Below are 16,118 nucleotides of genomic sequence, written 5' to 3'. Positions count from 1 at the left end.
CAGCGGTTGCGCTTTGAAATCAAGGTAGTTGTTTACTTGCTCAACCATAATACCAGGGCCCTATCAATGACAGGTAAACTGTGCTATAAAGTACTAGAATATCATCCCGTATGGCTTTCTCCTCTCTCTTATCTTCGATCAAGCTACTTCGTTCCTTCTGTGATGAGAAATTCCCTAACGAAAGCTAGCCTTCTTCCATCGGATGCATTATCTAAAGGGCAGAGGTTGGGTAAACATGCTACAGATTCCGTAGTTCCATTATTGGATTAGCTTACATTACCAAAGGTTAGAGGAAATGTCGTAGATCTCAGTTGAGAGACTGAATGCGGATTTTTTTTTAAGAATTTAAAAGGAAAAGAAAGACTTCGTCCCACTCTCGGATAATGAAATCACCAAATGCTGCTCGACGAGCCTCTCCCTGAAGAAAAAGACACTCCGGCCTAACATAACAGCACTTTCCTTACCCGTTGTGCTCTGTCTGAGATAAGGAGCAAAAGGCTAGACGGAAGACCTCTAATCTACCAATCAATCTAGCTAGCATCCTATGATTTTTGTTCCAGAGGCCAATAACCCGAAAGTAAGTATTTACATCTCCTGCCAGGTGTAAGATAGAGGTTTAAAGCTCTCTTGGCAGCCTCTACGCTACGCCCGGTTCACTCTTTTCATAAGGGCTTTACCCGCTCAACCATCAGAAGGGGGCTTTTCCCATCATGCCATGGAGTGAGTAACTAGCTCGGCTAACCACTAAGTCGCTCATGCACAAATTCTTACAAAAAGGGGAGCCCCGCGAAGGGTGGAGATGAATCTATATCTGTCAATCACAAAGCCAAGACATCCCCCAAACGTAGATTGTAACAACCAACGAATTTCTTTTCTATTCCTGTCTGGTCTAACCAATTCTCGAGGTTTAATGGCCTTTGGCTGCCTCCTCTTCCTTGCCAGTTGAGCTACTTCCACTCCTCTTCCTTGCCAGTTGAGCTACTTCCACTCCTCTTCCTTGCCAGTTGAGCTACTTCCACTCCTCTTCCAATTTGAGTTTCCTCCTCTGTTTAGTTTGAAACTGAAAGGCATAGAAGCTCTCTAGAGAGCTACCGTATCCATGAGGGGCAAGCCAATGCTTTAGAGCTCTTTAGCTGCCTCTGCACGAATTCTTCTTCCGGTTGGAAAACTATACCTCTTCTTTCGTCTTGCGATTGGATGAACCAGCAAGTGTTTTTCATGCATTGACCTCGGTATCGTAAACACATATCTACTGCTTGCTGCCCGTCCCAAAACAGCCTATTTTAGACCCTAATTTAACGTTGCGCCGAGAGTTATCGTTAAATCCAATGGCAAGAGCCCTAACCTCGGCTGCTGCCCCGGGCTGTCATATGTTGGGATCGCCTGCCCGAAGGGCCTAGATCTGAGTCTCCTATTCTGTTTCTGTTTTAGAGAGATAAACCCCCTTTACTTTACTAAGTCTGGTGCCTCTGTTCCTTGGGCCCTATCATCAATAGTAAGCTAATCCAATTATGCATGTGTTCCACAGCTCTCATTTGAATCATTTGCCCGGAAAAGAGCTAGATCTTAAAAGTCCCGCATATACCGCTTCGAAAGGAAAGATAGGAACAGGTTTAGTTGAGGCAGAAACTCTGGTTGCTTTGAGCTCCCTCATTGGGATCAAACCGACCGGCAGAGAGCGAACAGCCTACTTTAAGTAGTTCTATTGCTGGTAAGCTTAGCCGCCTGAACACGACGAGACTCTCTTTAACATATGATGTCGTCGGAGAAGTTTCTAGACTTCTTTGCCTTTGGCTTCTTCCGGTATGATGGAATTGACTAGGGTTCACCAGAAATAATTAAATAGCTAGATAAATACAAGAGCCATTCCGTCACTACAGAATCTGTGAGAAGTGGAAGTATAGTTTTTGTTTATCCTGGCGACCTAGCACCAGTGCATTCGAGAAATTTCAAGTCACATCCCTTGGTGGGAAAGAGCAGCGGCATCCTCAAGCTAAGCTATGTCATCCACAGGTCATGGAAATCAGGAGTTTCGCGCGTTGTTCCATCTCGAATTGAAGCTCGGTGTGCTCGCCGGTCGGTAACTCTTATTCGAACTGCCACGGTTAGGTCTCACAAAGACCTTGCCTCGTCAACAGTACTTGCTTACTTATGAAAGCCGCTTTCAATATAGCAAATTCTGCGCATTGCTCAGGGGATTTAATAAAGATCAGTCCAGGCGGAGGAAGTTTGATATTGGCATGTGTCTGGTAGCATTTTGAACCATATCTAGTTAATTAGTAGGAATTTTTTTACATACGAAAACATAAGAATTTGAACTCCTATCCGAGCTGCTGGGGCCTTGATCATGCCAGAGTTGGAATGCCGAACACCCGCTCTTCTTGATTTAAACCCGATTAGGTTGCCCGCTCTCTCTATGGATAGGAAGATCCGGAGAAAGCGGCAGTGGAAGCAACGAAAAGAGCTCCGTTCCTCGCCCAGACACTCCAATTCTTTTGGTCGGGCTACTCCGTTCAAACCATCAATCGGCGGTTCCTTACTAAGAGATTAAACCGGAATGAGATATTATCTCTGTTGGCTTCGCTTCGTGGACAAATAGGAATGGTACTTGACCGCCTATTCTTAAATAAAAATGGAAAATACTAAGACTAATACAAGGCTGGTTCCAAAGCAGATTCATTCAAAGCCGGTTCATCCAATCACAAAGCAAAAGAAGGAGGAGGTTACCCGCCGACTGAAAGGAGAGGGGACGGGGGTTGACCCGCAGTAGTAGTTGAGTTGTCGGAGCGTCTATACGGGCCTTCGATTGGGGTGAAGCTAAAACGGAGTTCCTTTCTTCTTTGTCCGCTTCAGTTGGAGGTGAGTCTTTTTCTGATGGTTATTCCTCCTAATCTACGATGTACGCACCGCGGCGGTCTCAAGATCTTTCTTTATCTTTATTCTGGTTTTGTTTTCCCCCGAGCGCATCTTCCTTTTTGAATGAGCAAAGGTGTGGGCCTAGGTTTAGTAAAGAGTAAGGGACATATCGACGAACTGCGGATTAGCTCTTTCTGTTGTACGCTGCTGCTGTTTGATACATTTAGGTGGAGCAGGTAAACTCCCTCGGGGCGTTTCGCCAAGCCCTTTGACACCTTCTTTCTGGTCTATCCTCTGACGATATTTTATGATTCGACGGAGGCCCTCCCTCAGGCATGGTAAGCAAGTAGACTACTTTGGCCCTATCAACTTAGTTTGCGCCGCGTAGATATCTAGCATCTGGACGAGCAGCCACCGTTTCGGATCAAAAAGTAAAGAGGGCGCCGCCCGATTCTTTCTTTTCTAGTCCCTCCACCGAACCAGATCTACTAAAGACTTCAACGGTTTCTTTTTTTTTTTTGGTACCGGTGTTGGAATTTCGTGGATAAGTCGTGACAGAGCCGATGAATCCAATTATGAAAGCAAGGCTCCCGCTAAATAAAATTTTGAAAGTCTCGCGGTTAGTTCTTCCGAAAGGAGGTGGGGCGAGAAGCCCGTCTTAGTCTGTATAAATGGTGAAACGGGCGCAAAGGAACGTAGCGAAGCGGAGTAGCTCGATAGACGAACGCGGCTTACCCCACTCAGCCGAAAAGCGAGGGTCCGGAGGAGAACTACCTTTTTTCTTACGATTGGCATTATCAGGTACTCCCCCAGCAGTTTTGCCGAAGCAGCGATATACTTCATTTCTTTGTCCTTCAACTAAAACTAATCCAATGGAACTAGGAAATTCATAGGAAAGCCCTCAAAAGATCGGATAAGGCAGCTCATATAGTTCTTGTCTTTCTATCTCCATTTTTCAACCACAGGACCCGAGATTTCCGTCTCATAAGAGACTCCTCCGCGTCAAGCATTGCATTAAGTTCATATAGTTTTCGAGTTTAATCCATCGCTGCTTGCTCATTTCCTTGGTCCTTCGCAAGAATGGTTTCTCGTACAGCTCATCCTTAAGGACGTTGATTCTTTCAGCTATTTTGCCAAAGGTGGTAACGTTCTAACCCGCCTCTTTGACCGCTTTAAGCTTTTGGACACTTGGAACATGGGGTTGCCCTCAACTCGGATATTCCACGCTTGCTTCACAGTTCGGAGAAAGGGGGGATGATTAGACTGCGCATTAATAAACCTTTAAGGTTTATGGCTGTGCTGCACTGAGTGATTCAACTGAATAATGCCTGGGGCATGGTCAGATAGTCCATTAGTACCAGTAATAACTCTAGCTTCGGAGAAGAGAGTAACAATCTCACGGTTAACCAGAATTCTGTCTAACTTGCAAGCTATTCTTCTTCGGCCTTCGAAAACTAAGAGTTTGGTTGAAACTATTGTTGATAGATATCACACGCTTTTTATTGTTATATATATATATATATAACGTTATAAGTATAACTAACTGAAAGCGTCCGTTCACGTCAGGAATAGAGGTTGTTGATGTAGTTGCTTGTAGTTTTCTTTGATTTTTCTCGAGTTGGTGCATATTGCATATATAGGCTCCGGAGAGAGAATCAATGTTCGGTAGTACGCCTGGTTCGCCAGGTTCTACCACTGCAGGGCCCAATCATACTCAAAAGAAGAGTATGATCTTGGCTCAGAAGGAACGCTAGCTATATGCTTAACACATGCAAGTAGAATACGGCCGTGCTTGCTCGATCAGTGGAGTGAATGGACTCCACGGGTGAGAGACCAAAAAGGAGCAGCGGGTTAAAGTCTTCGCTCGCTTTCCCGAAAAATGGACTTCAAAAAAAAAGAGGGAGAATACCTTTGCCTGACATAACTACAAACAAGCAACGGATGAGTGCCCTAGCGCGAAATGGAAATCGAAAAAGAAAAGATTTAACGGCTCCTTTGCGGGATGGGAAGCATCCCCCCTCCCCCCTTCAAGTAGACAATTCGAGATCCCCCTTGCTTAATTCACTCAATTAGCAATTTAAATTGGAATTGGAATATTCCCCCGCTCGAAAGAGTTCGCTCATCATCCTTTCCCTCGCCAAATACGGGGGACATGTTACCATGTATCCAAACGGAGAAGCAGAAGCAGAAGAATAGGATTGAGATTGCCAAAGACCTTTTGGGGGAAGTCAAAAACAGTAGCAGTTGGGGACGCCTAGTCCATCATACTATAGTGGTCTTACATACAGCTAGTGTCGGCAGGAATGGAACAGAAATCTCGTATATGAAAAATTTTTAGTATATATAGCGGAGTAGCTTTCTTTGTTTGAAGGCTTCAAGTGAGAGAGAGGATAGGATCAAACCATCGCATCACCAAAAGGTGCTCGGGTGTACCTTAGAGCAACGAAAACGAAGACTTTCGAGAACAAATATTGGACCGGGAATCAAAAGGGGTAAAGTAAAGTAAAAGCGCATATGGCACGAAAAGGAAATCCGATGTCGGTAAGACTTGATCTGAATCGTAGTTCAGATTCAAGTCGGTTCAGTGAGGGCGACCGCGAAAGTCACCGAATGGGTCAGTCTTTTCCTTCAGTTTGTCCTATATTAAAAAAAAGCGTGGGAGGACATTGCAGATGTCCGGGACGGACACGACTTCTTCTAACGCTAGAAGACCACTGGAAGACACCCGGGACCAGAGCATGTCGTGAAAGAAGCACACTGGGCGGGCGTGCTTCGACCGTGTCTCCGGGGCACAGTTGAATGTAGATATCATGAATGCGAGGTGCAGGAGACCAGGCCGAGAAACCCGGGCAACCACTCCCCTATGTGCCGATCGCTAGCGCATCCAGGGCCCCGGCGCCCAGCTCGGCCGGAGAGGCCTAGCCTGATCTGAGAAGTGCTAATTCGGTTCGGATAGACTTCATTCAAGAACGCCGCCGCCCCTGGAATCAATAAGAAAACAAGTGCAAAGTTTCAGATCAGTGAATAAATCGAAACGAAAGAAGAGACGTTTCTCGCTCGGCGCCTAAAGCGCACTATGCTCCGCTTCAACAAATGAGAGTTTTCGGTGGAACCGGTGAACCACGCGAGCTGGTTAGATGCGCGGGACAGAGGGCTCGTAGTACCTGCTAGCGCAGCTATGCTCTGTAAGGGAAGGAGCCTAAATCGAACCCCTTCTTTCTTTTTTTTTCTTTGAAAAAAAGCAGTACAAAGAGATTCTCGGATGAGACTAAGCAGCCACCGACCGTTCTGACGCGCCCCTGACCTATCTTGATTAAGACCGAAAACTCTCTAAAATGGAGCCTGGTTTAAGCTGTCAAACAAATGATAGAATAGAAAAAAAAAGAACCACTAGTAGGGATATGGATGGAGTCTCGCTCAGTAAAGAGAGTTGTAGATTAGTAGAAAAGGAGAAGAGCCTTTACTTGATATATTATATATAAGTATTAGTAAAGCGCTAACGCTGCCATTTTTCTAAAGGCGCGAAACTTGACTTTTTGAGAAAGAAGGTGCTTGTTGCCGCTTTATTAGTAAGTAAGCTTGTTTTATATCATATCAATAAAGGCGAAAGGTTGCTTTACCAAATAATATAAGGCGCGTTAGCGCTTTAGAAGGACATTTAGGCTTTACTAATAGAATATATAGGGCGTTTTTTTTCACGCAGGTTTGGAACCCGGGGCGTTTCCTTTCAAATGACAACAGCCTCTTCCTGCTGCGAGGGCGCTGCGCGAAACCAAACCGCCCCCCCCCGCCCGATCAAGTACCAGTTGCTTTGCCGGCGGGCCGGGGGGCATTGTCCCTCAGTTCTTACCAACCTCCGGTGTGTAATCGACATGTTGCTAGCTTCAACTCGGTTGAATAAGAATCATTGATTCCCTATGCTGTCCATTTCTTATTCATTCAGGGCGCTCGGCCGGTGCTCCTTTAAAAAACCAAAACCACTCTGAACGTAAGGGAAGATAAGGGAAGACCGCCTGAGCGAACCGACCGAAAGGACTTTTGACTTATTTGAACCGAACGATAGCGGCTTAAAGCTAAGCCTATCACGAGCAGCGTCGCTGCTTGATCGGCGGGGAGGAGCATCTCAAAGTATGGGGCAAAGGATCAAGCGCTTTGACTTTGCCCCCCGGGATCCACCACGGGTTGGGTTTGAGAGCCGTGTGATGGGTGACTATCCTGCACGGTTCGGGGAGCACTTTTTGTCTGCGTTGGTGAATGGAAGCCCCCACTATCAAGCAAGAAAGAAGCGGCTCTTCCCACGGCGGAGTCCCCATTGACTCTATTTATTATTATGGTAAATCAGTGTATCAAGATGTCAATCTGAGATCTTATTTCGGTTCAATACGTCCACCTACGAGACTGACCTTTGGCTTTCGTCTCGGTACGTGTATTATAATAAATTTTCCCAAAAGAACATTCATTCATTTCTTTCTTCCCCGTCGACCACGACGACTGAAACGACACGAAAAATCCAGACCCGGAAAGGAGAAGGGCCGGTGGTGGGCATTTGGGAAAGTCGGGCCGATCGGGTGTCTTCATTCAAGCGACGATACAGAAGAAGAACGAAACGAAGTGAGAGGCCGGGGGGCAGGGAAAAGAGTCGAGTCGATCAGGCTCGACGACCGGGAGAAGCAAAACGAAATTAGGATTTGGCCGAAAAAGAAGCAACGCTATGGATACCATGACCGATCACCATCGATAAAGAAGAATCTTTCTAAATCACTTCGGGTCAGCAGGGCCTTCAAGCATCCGAAATACGCCGGGGTTGTAAATGACATAGCGTTCCTGATAGAAAATGACGACTCCTTCAGAAAAACTAAGTTATTCAAGTTCTTTTTGCCAAAGAAGTCCCGCTCCGACGGCCCGACGAGGCATCTACTTAAAAGGACCCTCCCTGCAGTGCGCCCCTCCTTCAATTATTTGGTCATGCAATACTTATTGAATACAAAGAACCAAATGAATTTCGACCCCGTCGTAGTTCTCAATCATTTCGTGGCACCGGGCGTGGCTGAACCATCTACGATGGGGGGAGCGAATGCACAGGGAAGAAGCTTAGATAAGAGAATACGTTCTCGCATCGCTTTTTTTGTAGAAAGCTCGACCAGCGAGAAAAAGTGTTTGGCCGAAGCCAAAAAGAGGTTGACCCGCTTCATCCGCCAAGCGAATGATCTTCGCTTCTCGGGAACAACAAAAACCACCATCTCGCTCTTTCCTTTTTTCGGTGCTACCTTTTTCTTTCCAAGGGATGGGATTGGGATGTATAATAACCTTTTTTTTGAGGATGCCCGGGAACAACTCCTAGGTCAATTAAGGATCAAATGTTGGAACCTCATGGGTAAGGATAAGGTAATGGAATTGATAGAGAAATTCATAGACCTAGGTAGGATAGGAGAATTGATAAGGGGAATAGAGATGATGATAGAGATCATACTGAGAAACAGAAGAATTCCGTACGGGTACAACTCTTATTTGAACGAAGTGAAAAAAATGCGATCTTTGTTGTCTAATAGAACAAACACTAATACCTTAATTGAGTCGGTCAAGATCAAATCTGTTTATCAAAGTGCTTCTCCGATTGCTCAAGACATCTCTTTTCAACTGAGAAACAAAACAAGATCATTTCGTTCCATTTTTAGTAAAATAGTGAAGGATATTCCATTAGTAATGAAAAAAGGGGTTGAGGGGATCCGTATATGTTGTTCAGGTCGATCAAAAGGCGCAGAAATTGCTAGAACTGAATGCGGAAAGTATGGAAAAATATCTCGTAATGTATTTAACCAGAAAATAGATTATGCTCCTGCGGAAGTATCTACCCGTTACGGAATCTTAGGTGTCAAAGTGTGGATTTCATATTGTTAAAAAAGAAGGGGGGCATGCTTTTTCTAGAATGGCTATTCTTCACTTCGGGCCCGGTGGAACTTGTTCCAAACGAGCCCTCTTCGGGCGAATTCATTTTTTCTGCCGTTTCCTTAGCGTTTCACACTAAGCAAGTAAACTACCTTTTTTTTTTTTCATTTTTTATAGTTGCCTCTGCGGTTATCCTACGTATGAAAAGGGATCCCGTTTTGATTGCTCTTTTTCGTTCCCGCCCTCTCACAATGCGGCCCTTTTTCTTTGCAATAGCGTTTTTATTAATAATCTGTGTAAACATCCAAATAGCCGCCTGCGACGGGGGAATTCCTTCTCCCGTGCCAAATTTACATCCGGAGGTTCCCCCCGACACCGGTGTTCCCCAAGGGGCACCGGTGCAGATTCCTGTCCCACCTGAAATTCCCCAACTAGAAGAGCCTTTAATGTCCGTGGAGGATAGGTGGAAGGAACTTCAGCTACGGTTAAGTTTGTATTTCCTCGGGAGAAACAGTTGGTCGGACGTCGGGCCATTCGTGAGAATCCTGGAGAGGCAGGTGCCTATAGAAACAAAGATAGAAGCTGCATTGGTGGACGATGGATATAATCGGGAGGATATCCATCAAAAGAGGTTCGAAATAAGGGGAATCCTCTTTAACCGTGGGGTGAACGCGCTTTCTGAACGTACCTTAGATGAGTATTTGGACCAAATCGAAAGAAATGGCACTCGGCAGAGCACTCCCTATAGAAACGTAAGTAGGGCTATCCAGAATTTGGATCTAATTCTGTGACTCCTTCTTTCTCCCATGCTTTCCGTTGGTCAACAACCAACCACAGCTCTCTATAGTTCTTCACTACTCGTACAGGAAGGTAAGAACCACTTTTTTTCTGGAGGGAATCATTTTTTCTCAATCAAGAATGCCTCAACTGGATAAATTCACTTATTTCACACAATTCTTCTGGTCATGCCTTTTCCTCTTTACTTTCTATATTCCCATATGCAATGATGGAGATGGAGTACTTGGGATCAGCAGAATTCTAAAACTACGGAACCAACTGGTTTCACACCGGGGGAACAACATCCGGAGCAACGACCCCAACAGTTTGGAAGATATCTTGAGAAAATGTTTTAGCACCGGTGTGTCCTATATGTACTCTAGTTTATTCGAAGTATCCCAATGGTGTAACGCCGTCGACTTATTGGGAAAAAGGAGGAAAATCACTTTGATCTCTTGTTTCGGAGAAATAAGTGGCTCACGAGGAATGGAAAGAAACATATTAGATTTGATCTCGAAGTCCTCATATAGCACTTCTTCCAATCCTGGATGGGTGATCACTTGTAGGAATGACATAATGCTAATCCATGTTCCACACGGCCAAGGAAGCATCTTTTTTTAATCTCATTATTACTTGGTCGTTAGGAAGAGATTCTTTCTCGATCTGAATAGTGGAATGGAAGGCACTACAAGAAAGATATACCCCTTTTCAAATCGCCCCGCGAAGACGGACGTTCAGAAAGGTTATCGAGATTATCAATCTTTTTAGTGGGGAGGAATAGTGCGGGAAGGGAGCGAGACCAAGCCGAGCCACTAGGAGAGTAAGGACTTCCCACGTGTCAAAATGAATGCAGCCTCAACCAGAGAGATCAACCTGCGCCTTTGATTTTAGGACGCCGGCGGCGCAGAACGCACTAATCCGCGACCAGCTAGTTTTCCGAAACCGAACTGAATAGAATTGTGACTTTCCAAAAATGCTTGCTGAAAATCAAAGAAAGAAGGTCCATTTTCCCACGTAGTTCGTCGGTCAAACCAACGATTCTCTTCTCAAAGTAATAGAGAGATCTTTTTCTAGTTAGACTTCTATCAATGCAATGAAAGAACCATCCCTTCCTATTTGTTTGTCCTGTCAGATAGAAAAAAGAAATTAGAAGCCCCTCTTTACCACTTTAGGGGGTGGGGGTGAAGGGGGGGTTTACATACAACCGAGGCTAAGTGGTTTATGATTGAATCTCAGAGGCATTCTTATCATTTGGTAGATCCAAGTCCATGGCCTATTTCGGGTTCACTCGGAGCTTTGGCAACCACCGTAGGAGGTGTGATGTACATGCACCCATTTCAAGGGGGTGCAACACTTCTCAGTTTGGGCCTCATATTTATCCTATATACCATGTTCGTATGGTGGCGCGATGTTCTACGTGAATCCACGTTGGAAGGACATCATACCAAAGTTGTACAATTAGGACTTCGATATGGTTTTATTCCGTTCATCGTATCGGAGGTTATGTTCCTTTTTGCTTTTTTTCGGGCTTCTTCTCATTCTTCTTTGGCACCTACGGTAGAGATCGGAGGTATTTGGCCCCCAAAAGGGATTTGGGTTTTAGATCCTCGGGAAATCCCTTTTCTTAATACCCCTATTCTCCTTTCATCCGGAGCTGCCGTAACTTGGGCTCATCATGCTATACTCGCGGGGAAGGAAAAACGAGCTGTTTACGCTTTAGTAGCTACCGTTTCGCTGGCTCTAGTATTCACTGGCTTTCAAGGAATGGAATATTATCAAGCACCCTTCACTATTTCGGACTGTATTTATGGTTCTACCTTTTTCTTAGCAACTGGCTTTCATGGTTTTCATGTGATTATAGGTACTCTTTTCTTGATCATATGTGGTATTCGCCAATATCTTGGTCATCTGACCAAGGAGCATCACGTTGGCTTTGAAGCAGCTGCATGGTACTGGCATTTTGTAGACGTGGTTCGGTTATTCCCATTTGTCTCTATCTATTGGTGGGGAGGTATATGAAGAAACGAAACAGTGGATTGAGGAATGAAAGCTCGAAGACAAAGAGAATCGGGCTTTTCCAAAGAATTACTGCAGCTTTCCCACTCCCTTTGATTTTCATATACAAAAAAGTCTCTTCCACTTTCCTACCAAATCTCTCTTTATTCTGGCACATAAATGAAGGGATCGAAGAGATTGTGGCAGATCATGTTCACCAAGAAATGACCCGAAATTTTATCTTGGTCTATTTGAGATTGTTCCTTTTAATCGTAATCAAAGATGTTTTCTTGTCTCTCGTTTCTTTTCCGAACAAATCGAAGAACCTAATGGATCGAACTCGTCCTTAATACGAAGTCCTCTTCTTTACTTTTTATTTTGACTTGGGGCGATCACGAGCGCGTCCGATTCAAAAGTTATTTCACAAATTATTTATCCACAGCCCGCTCCGCTGCTGAAGGGATAGAGATAAGCTTTCATAATGAGATTTACTTCCACGAATATGCATGCTAGAAAGATGCTATTTGCTGCTATTCCATCTATTTGTGCATTAAGTTCGAAGAAGATCTCAATCTATAATGAAGAAATGATAGTAGCTCGTTGTTTTATAGGCTTTATCATATTGAGTCGTAAGAGTTTAGGCAATACTTTCAAAGTGACTCTCGACGGTAGAATCCAGGCTATTCAGGAAGAATCGCAGCGGAAGAAAAGAGCACTTTTCATCAAATTGACTTTCTTTTTGATGTTAGTTGTACTTTTCTTTCTCTTTAGCTGGTGGGCCCAGGAGTGGGAGTTCTTTGGGATGGTATCCACACGAGTAGGGCGGGCTCTTTTTATTAAAGGTGTAAGCTCCTTAATGCCCGAAGTGTGGATAAGTTGCGGAGCCAGTTTCGTTGCTTCGGCGCTAGGTGGGGCTCTTATCTCTTGCATGGAGGGGGGAGTACCTCTTCCGGCCGGGACGTCTGGCGCAGGAAGCTCCGGCGCAGGGGGGATGGGAGAACTCACTGGCATGAATGCCCCTGCTTCATCGAGTGGGATACGACCCCCATTTGATCTTAACATGGCTCCGGACCCGGAGCCGGAACCTTCCTCTTCACCCGGCCTCAAAAATCGAATTATCGAGGCGGAGTTAGAAGAGGCCCAGAAAGAACTTCGCTTCTGGGAAGAGAAAGGAAGGCACTATTTTAAGGAGGAGGCCCGCCTCTATCGTGCCGGGCTGGAGGGAGAGAAGATGGAAAAAGAATTCTATTCTCTCGGGGTCGAGAATCTCCGCCTGGAGCATAGGCGGCTGCTTTCACTAATCGCATCGCGTCGGGGCTAGCGCGCTTTTCAAGCGCTTAGCTTCGGGGCGGCAAGGCGTTCCGTTGGAAGCCTAGGCGTACGGTGGAGATTGGTTGAAGATGATGTTACGCGGCGTTCAGAACCAGCCTTGAAGTGAATGAATTAGAAAGAACGAAGGACAATTATGCCATTAGGAAGAAGTCTTCTACAGAGGGAAAGCCTGTTACGAGTAAGTGGAGAGGAAAGCTCTCCAGAGATTCTTATCTCATTCCATTCCAGTGGCTCGACCAGTAACCAATGGCGAAAACTAAAAAATCCATGGTTTCCCGGTAGAACCCCATTTCGCCCAAGTTGTTGCGAAACCGGAAAAAAGAAGCGGTTTTTCGCACAGCTTGCTCATAGTGCAGGTCCCACTTGTATATCGTATTTGGCCGAAGAAGCATCGGACAGGTTGGAGTTCTTACCTTCTTGGGACTCCGTGGACCAAGATCTGCTTTCATTATATGGGCAATACCGATCTACTTTAGTAGATCATATGGATGTAGAAAAAGCTTATGATTTTGATGAAATGGAAACATCTCTTTTCCATTTCTATTTCCCTAGTTCATATCTTTGTTTCGTGTGTTCCCGGGAGTAATTCGATCTCTTCAATCTCGGGATACCACCTAAATAACTGCGGCCAGAGAGTAAAATAGGTCGGGAAGAAAGAGTCTGAGGTTGGGTCGGACGACATACATCTTGGAAGGAAGGTTCATTCTTTAAATCCGATGGTTACTTTTGTTCCACTGCTATCGAAAAGCTTGGACATAGTGCAACAAGAAGAGAATTAGCAGAATAGGATAAAGAATTTTCCTTCAAAAGAAGGGCAGTGTGAAAGGAATAGCGTTGAATCTTGAGAATGAGAATGTACGTAGTAAGTATTACCATTCTCCGGGGCGAAAGTTGTTCTTCTCCTCGGGGCTTTACTTGTATATTTATTACGAAAAGTTGCCGGAAGCGGAAGAGTTTGCCAGGATGGCTTGGTAAGCAAGCAACCAGTTATGTAGGCGCCAACTCCCGGTTCTTTCTCTTCTTTCTTTTTTTTTGTCCTATACGTCTGATCCCCTTTCCGGGGAAGGGGGAACATAGACGGAGGCACATGTAGACAGATACATACTTAGTCAATCTTTTGCCTAAGCGAAGTAGTAGTTGATCCCGTAGAGGCAAGGGTGAATCGAGACCGAAAGCTACTAATAGAATAGCATAATCTGAGCACATAGTCTAAGTAGCAACTGTTAAAGCTCCCTGGTCTCGCAACGGCCGGCTAAAGTTTCCCTGGGCTTGGGCTTGAATGCCGGTGTTTTGCTAGAGAGAGGCCAAAGTAGGGCAGAGCAGGACTTCGTTCACGCCGTGAAAGGCAGGCGTTTTTCATGGCGAGTCACCTGTGGTGGCTTCTGTGAAAAGCAGAAGGGGAGTGGTGAGGCGGGGCTCTTCACTCAATATCTGTAAGAGAGGTTGTATGAGGACTGATCCGCCCCCCGGCAGGCATCCGATTCTGCCCGCGGACTAGGCCTTATAGAATGGATTTAGTGGCTGAACCGCGTTACTCGTGATGGAATAGAGGTAATTCGCCGGGTCTGTCTTTTGCCCTGGTTCGACTCCCGCTCACGACCATTCTTAAGAGTTTGTGCTCGACTGGCCAATCAAGTAAATCAACCGAAGAACGGGACTCTAGATAGTTCAACCAAATCTATCATTTGTCAGCTATATGAGATAACCTTTTCTCATTTTTAAAGAGCTTGTTAGGGCTAAAAAGAAATTCGTACAAAAATACCCTCAAATTCTGATTATAATAGATTTGGAGCAACTCTTCTATCTTATCCTTAATGAGTTCCTTTATAGTGTCAAAACAAAGGTCTCCCAGCCTTTCGGCCATATTCTCTTCATTTAAATTTCGCAGGCGTCCTGCCCCCAGTAACACTACGAGAGGAATATACCCAACTCCGGCTATTGTAAATATGTCTCTGATCATGTCTGACAAAAAACCAAGAATATGTGGATTCATAGAAAAGATTCTTTCTTTTTTTTTGCTCCGCTTTAGGCTATTTCTTTGTTTAGGTAGCTTAAAGACTCTTCTCTTTAGCAAGACCAACAGTCTTACTTAATGAGGGTAGCTTGGCGGTTAACCAAGAAAAGCATGGGATTTTTACTTGCACTTGGAATGAAAAAGCATTCTTTTCAATCTTGTACTAAGGTACACTGAACACCAACTCAATCTCTACTAAATCCAATGGGATACCGCTGCTACCACTATAGCCCCCGCCCCCTTATGACGTATGCCCCTTCACGGGATGGGAGGTGACCTTCGCTACACTCGCCATTGGGCAACCTCCGGGCAGGTATCGGCTTGTTCTATTCTGATGTCATTTTTTGTTATCTATAATATATCGGAAAAGCAGAAAGTCTCTAAAATGAAAATGCTGTAAATCCTTGCGTCTAGGCTTCCATTCACGGAAAGATTATATTAGTGAATTTTGAATGAAAAAGAATCGTTAAATCTTGATATGACAGAGCTGTTATTAATGTAGTGTTTATTAACTGGGTCTTCAATTAATTTGGATAGACGAACGAGGAATTTCATTATTAGTTGCGGAAAGGTCGAAAGATACTTTATTCGTATGAAAAGATAATTGTCTTTAATGTAATAGACTATCTTCTGATTGTTTCACATAGACAAGCAGGAGACGTAACGTAAGGATTAGCTAAAATGCGAAATTAGGGGTATGTGATAGATAGTGATCTATCTTGACTCTATATTTTGATACTTTTTACTTAATGAAATGAAGGTCAACAAAAAAAAGACTAGGTCTTATTATTACTACATGTTAGTACCATTCCCTTGAAACTTCCAGGGGTGTATCTACGTATTTTGCTTGTGCTTAATGTTTTCCGATTCTACTAGAAATCATATAAGAAACTTTTATAATTGTGAGTTTATTGGATTGTTTCATCAGGTTAGAATCCCCTTTTGACTCTTCGCCAGGGATTCCACTATTCTTAATGAACATAATAATGATTAGTGAACAATAATGGAATAATTCCTTCATATTTATAGAGCTAGGGGATATAATTCACATGGATATAGTAAGTCTCGCTTGGGCTGCTTTAATGGTAGTCTTTACATTTTCTCTTTCACTCGGGGTAGAAGTGGACTCTAGAAGTACTACTAATTGAGTTGAAGAATCAAACTCAAACCATATCAATTGTTTTATAGATCGTTCTGCAAAGTCCTTTTCATTTGACTTTTTTCTTTTTTTTTTAAGAAAAGGAATAGCTACTGAATC

At 44.3% G+C, this 16,118-nt stretch overlaps 1 protein-coding gene across 1 annotated transcript; it reads left to right on the top strand.

Annotated features, from left to right (window-relative positions):
• The first annotated feature begins 9,660 nt into the window (after positions 1-9,660).
• Positions 9,661-10,665, top strand: LOC148914452 (Plant mitochondrial ATPase, F0 complex, subunit 8 protein). Its single transcript, XM_089042579.1, has one exon. It carries the CDS (start codon positions 9,661-9,663, stop codon positions 10,138-10,140), a length of 480 nt encoding a protein of 159 aa, XP_088898705.1. The 3' UTR covers positions 10,141-10,665.
• The last annotated feature ends 5,453 nt before the right edge of the window (positions 10,666-16,118 follow it).

The sequence above is a fragment of the Prunus mume genome, linkage group LG8 (assembly GCF_029339155.1).
Source record: "Prunus mume cultivar Tortuosa linkage group LG8, ASM2933915v1, whole genome shotgun sequence".
Taxonomy (NCBI): Eukaryota; Viridiplantae; Streptophyta; class Magnoliopsida; order Rosales; family Rosaceae; genus Prunus; species Prunus mume.
The sequence above is the reverse complement of the archived record's forward strand: the minus strand, read 5'-3'. Positions and strand labels throughout refer to the sequence as shown.